Source organism: Cannabis sativa, chromosome 2 (genome assembly GCF_029168945.1).
Source record: "Cannabis sativa cultivar Pink pepper isolate KNU-18-1 chromosome 2, ASM2916894v1, whole genome shotgun sequence".
NCBI classification, from domain to species: domain Eukaryota; kingdom Viridiplantae; phylum Streptophyta; class Magnoliopsida; order Rosales; family Cannabaceae; genus Cannabis; species Cannabis sativa.
The window spans coordinates 67714831-67720323 of NC_083602.1; the positions used below are offsets into that span (position 1 = coordinate 67714831).

General features: G+C 31.6%; 1 protein-coding gene across 1 annotated transcript; it reads right to left on the reverse strand.

Moving 5' to 3' along the window:
• Positions 1–1887: 1887 nt before the first annotated feature.
• Positions 1888–3931, reverse strand: LOC115720788 (putative F-box protein At3g16210). Its single transcript, XM_030649966.2, has one exon. The coding sequence runs from the start codon at positions 3235–3237 to the stop codon at positions 2104–2106; it is 1134 nt and encodes a 377-aa protein (XP_030505826.2). The 5' UTR covers positions 3238–3931; the 3' UTR covers positions 1888–2103.
• Positions 3932–5493: the final 1562 nt, after the last annotated feature.

Genomic DNA, 5493 nt, shown 5'->3' on the forward strand with positions numbered 1-5493 from the left:
GAAGAGAATTTTTATTTGTGTAAAAAGAAGTCTAATTTTTGTAAAAAAAAAATCATTGTAAATATTATAATTAAATGGCTTAACTGTTAAAATAATTATAGTAGGGATTTATATAAAAAAAACTATTTATAATTATTAATTGCTAAAAGAGATTTTGTTAAATATTCAATTAATTATTTTCTTAAAATAATTATTTATAATTAATTGATTCTAAAAAAAATAAAATTTTACTTATTGGTAACCTGCTATTATAGGTAGAAAAAAAATGTAACCATGATGGTTACAATAAAAATATAATCATTGACTATTCAATAGTTACATTTTTGTTGTAACCATATGGTTACATTTTTTTTACCTGTAATAGCAGGTTACGAATAGCTAAAAATTCTATTTTTAGAATCAATTAATTATAATTAACTATTTTTTAAGTAATTAAATAAATATTTAACAAGACATTTTTCAGCAATTAAAATTTATAAATAATTTTTTTATTTATACATAAATTCATACTATAATTATTTTAACAGTTAAGTCATTTAATTATATTATTTATAATTTTTTTTTACAAAAATTAAACATATTTTTATGTAAATTAAAATTTTGTCCTTATAATAAATTTTTAAATAATTATTTTTTTTACAATTAGATGATGAGGCCTCAAGCTGGGCCTTAAGCTTTTAATAAATTATTAAATAATTATTTTTTTTACAATAAAATGGCTCTTGAGCTATTTTCTAAAAAGGTATTTAGACATGAGTTTAATGGTAGTTGCCCTGAAGAGTTAGTGAAATTATCTTATGAGATTCTCAAAAAATGTCGAGGCTTGCCACTTGCAATAGGGGCCATAGCTAGTTTACTATCTAGAAAAAAGAAGGTTCAATCTGAATGGAAAAAAGTTCTTAATGATATTGATTTTGAGTTCAAAACAAATCCTAAACTCGTAGGAATTTTTAAAATTCTCTCTTTCAGCTATGTTGATTTGCCTTTCCACCTCAAATCTTTCTTATTATATTTTGGAACTTTTCCAGAAGATTATTCACTTCCGAATGGAAGACTGTGTACTGTCAGCTATGGATTTCTGAGGGTTTTGTTTAAGTAAGGGAAGGAAAATCATTAAAGGAAGAAGCTGAAGGAAGATGAACGTAATCTTTCACATTTGTGGAATCTAATATTTCCTCTCTTCTTTCTCACCATAATGTATCACAGTTTCAAACCATCTGCCATTAAGTCTCTCTCTTTTTTCTCACCGTAATTTATTTTATTTTTCACATTTTAAATATTTCAATAAAAAAAATTAAATAATTAAGCGTAATAATTTTAAATTAAAATTATAAATATAATAAAATATTAATTATAAAATTATATGTGTATAATTTTAAATTATAAAAAGTTTTGTTATTAAAATTTAAATAATTTAAGTGTAAAAAAAATTGTTAAAAAATCCTTATTTAATAATAAATTGTAAAAAATTAATTAATAATTATACTTAATTTAATTTTTAAAATATAATTAATCCTTATTAAAGTTTTGAAAGAAAATAAATTAACAGGTTAATATCATGTTACATGTCATTTTTAATTAATTTATTTTTAATTTCCAAATTAATCACAACTATTTTTTTTTTTTTTGAACAATTAATCACAACTATTTAATAGTGATCCAATAGTTAAAAAAAATTTAACCATAATAGTTACAATAAAAATGTAGCTATTGAAACCTCTTCTATATATATATATATTTATCATATGTACATGTATCATTTAATCATTACTCTATAATTATCTTATATATTTATGGCATTTCATAATTTCTTTTTTAAGTAATTCACCTGTCGAGAGCACGTATTATTGTATCAGTAGTATATAATATATTCATTTTCTCACTAAATTATAAAAAATTGATCGCATAATATTACATTTGATTTACCTTACATATCCATCAAGCATAAACAAGACTACAAGTTACAATAAAGAAATAAATAAACTCCTATGTACAATACAAAAATATATATAATTTCCTTTAAAAAAAATAAATAAAATATAAGAAAATAAAAATAATTAAGAAAAAGAAACAAACTCCAATTGGGAAAAGTTCTCTCCTACTTCATTTCTCATTCCTGGTTTGTACGGAAACCAAACTCTTCACGTAAGAAAGAGCTCGACAACCAATTCCATCCAAACCTTCAACCTTTATATTCCTAAGATTTTGGGTTCGAACATTATAACACACTACCTCCCTAAAGTTGGCTGATCTCATAACAAATTCTTCTTCATTACAAAAGCCCAATGGGCAATCAATCCCTTCAAAAGGCCCAATTGTCAAACCTTTCTTCCAAGAATCAGGCCCATTAACACATTCTTCATTCATGACCCAAATATCAACAGTGACCGGAGTCCCTTTCTCTCCGGGACAGAAAAACAGCGCAACGGAATCATTCCAAACCCCGAGGCTCATCCACTGCGACTTCGCCGTTTGAAGACTTTCCGGTAACGTAACATCACGGAACACCTCATCGGACATGTCGAAATATTGGATCATGAACCTGGGGCCCGACATGAGCCAGTAGAAAGCTCCATTAAAGTAAGTGTCGATGTGGAGACTCGGAAAGTAATCGGTCCCGGAATCGATTCCGATCTCTTTCCATGAATCGGAATTCAAGCTGTAAACCTCAGCTCTGGGGTAAATAGATTGGTCACGACCAAACCTGACGACTTTATAGTCATTGTTTCTGGAATCGTACCCGAACCCGACTCCTTGCAACACGAATCGACCCATGAGACCGGGTTTGGGCAGAACCCGGGAGTTTTTCATAGCCGGATTGGATAAGATAATGTTGTGGTAGTAATCGGCTACACAAACGACTCCGTTGCAGTGACTTATGGTTTGGCTACTCATATCTTTCTCCCCCGGAATGATTGGGAGGTTCATATCTTCATAAACGGCGTCGTTTTGATTGGAATTCGGAACCGAGATCAAAGCGAAAAGCTCTTTGTAGGTGTAAACAGGGGTATCGTATATGCGCAGACAACTCACGGCAATGCTTGGAGAGAAGAAGATGTTGTTGCTGTCGTTTTGATTTCGGAGATGTTTGACGATGAAAGATGGATCGTTGAGAAGGAAAGTCACGAGTTTGTACCAGTACTTGCCAACGCATTTGAATTGGATCAGAGACTCAGGGGAAAGCCATGACATAATCTCTATGATCAATTCTTCCGGAAGATTAATGGAGCTTGCCATATTGTTTTCTTCTTGATTAGAAATTTGTTGTTTCAAAAGCAATTTGAATTGAAAAATATTTGTGATGGAGTGGTTGTGTAATTATATATATATAGATACTAGTATAGTAGAGAAAAAGAATGAGAGAGCGAGAAAGTTGATTAAAAAGTGGATAAATAGTAGTATAGTAGGTTTGATTGATCAGTTTTTAAAGCTACCGACTTGGAGCTTTTAATATAAGAAGATTAGAGAAACATTTAAAAGTGATAGACAACTTGGCCTTGCGACGTGGGGGTGGCGGTACCTTAGCTTTATTTTGTGGTAAATTCTCCAAAACTAGTTCCTTTCTTTCTTTCTTATTTTCTTGTGATGTAATTATTCAAAAGAAATGCAAGATAAGGAGATAATTTACAAATATATTTTAGTTGCGTACACGGTACACGCTTTGGATGGCAAAGGCAAGTCTATTGTCCACCGCACATGGATTTGGGGACCTGGGGTTTCGGTAGTCAATTGATTGTTTTGACGTTTAAAAACAAAGACAGCGCCGAGAATCTAAAATTAAACAAATAGACAATTGATTTAGAGGAGACTAGACTAAGAATTTGGACATTGAGGCGCAGATGAATATGATTTTTTAATGGGTACTTATCAAGTCCCTCACTTGCAATTGCAAATGAGGTTTCAGATCTCTCAAATAAGACAAAATAAATTATACTCTCTTACTTTTTTAACATGATACTTCTTATAATTAAGTTTTTTTTTAGCGGATAGTACATTTTATACATGTTAAAGAAATTGTTGTTTAATTGGTTTTTTTTATTCTTTTAATATGTTTTTTTAGGGTATTAATGTAATTTTCTTTTTTGAAAAGTTGCGTCAATAGATAAGAAAAATTAGATTTCATGGTTGTTACAAATAATGTCTTCAGAAATAGTAGATATCTCTATCATAACAGTTAAGTTATGAGAAAAGCCCAATTATTACATTGTGGGCTGCAAAATTACATAGTCTCAGATTAAAAGAAACATTACAATCCACAAACAAAGAATAGAGCTTATTACAATGGTGTACGTAATTATCAATTCGCCAGACAGAGGAAGTCCCCTTTAGGGAATTAATAACAACCTCAAAGTCGCTTTCTATAATTACATAATGATACTTCAAAAGGTCTCCCGTCTTAAGGGCAATTAGGCACGTTGTAACTTCACCGATAGAGAGATCAGTAAATTCTAGAATATCAGTAGCAATCCACAAAACTTTTTTCAAAAAGTCTCTCGCCACAGCCACCACACACATAGTCCCAGTCCTTACTTTAACATTACAGATAATCTTTATCCAGTCTTCAGAAGAAGGAGACCAAGCGAGTGTAATAGTAGCAGACAGGGAAGGGAATAAACAAGAGCCATAATCTGCAGAACAGTGAGTAATAAAGTTAATATATTGTGTGATGCTATTCAGATTATTATTATGTACCTTATCGTTTCGGGCCCGCCAAATCGTAGCCACCACTATCAAGGCATACAGAAAAAGCTCATCTACCTTAACACCCTTAGATTTTAGTCCCACAAAAAGTTAACCCAATCCCACATACGACCACCAAAACCAGGTAACGGCCAAATCCCCCACGGGGAAGATCTCCATAAATGAAAAGCTAAGTTGCAATGGAGAAAGAGGTACTCCATGGATTCTTCTCCCATCCCACAAACCGGACAAGAAGCGTCATTGATGGTCATTCTCTTTGCTAAAAGAGCGCAGATAGGAAGCGCATCCGAGAAGATACGCCACCACAAAAACTTATGGCGCTCCAGCACTTTACTATTCCACAATCTATTCCAAAGGGAAGGTGCCAAGACTGATGGAGGCGCACGATCTAGGACTTGGACCAGGTACGCAGACTTACTTGAGAACTTGTTGGATTTGATCTAAATCCATCGATCTTTCCCCTGACCACTTGATTTTCCCCCTTCAAAATATTATGAACTGTGTCAGTGTCGAAAAAGGGAATAAAGTTTACTCATGTCCCAATCACCATCACCTAACAACAAATCAGAAACCTTTCGCACATCATTAGGGTGATTGGTAGCTGGTCTTGGAACATACTCTTTTCCATGGGATATCCTGTTGGGTTTTATGCCCTAAATAAAACTCATTTCAATATAATCAGATTTACTTATTAATATAGATCAGAAATAACATTTAATGTTGCATAGTTCACATGATTTATTTCATGATTATATGTACATAATGTATAAATTTATCTGAAACCCTTTTCAC

Excerpts from the sequence above, each read along its gene's own strand:
- LOC115720788 (XM_030649966.2), bottom strand. The coding sequence starts at position 3,237 with ATGGCAAGCTCCATTAATCTTCCGGAAGAATTGATCATAGAGATTATG.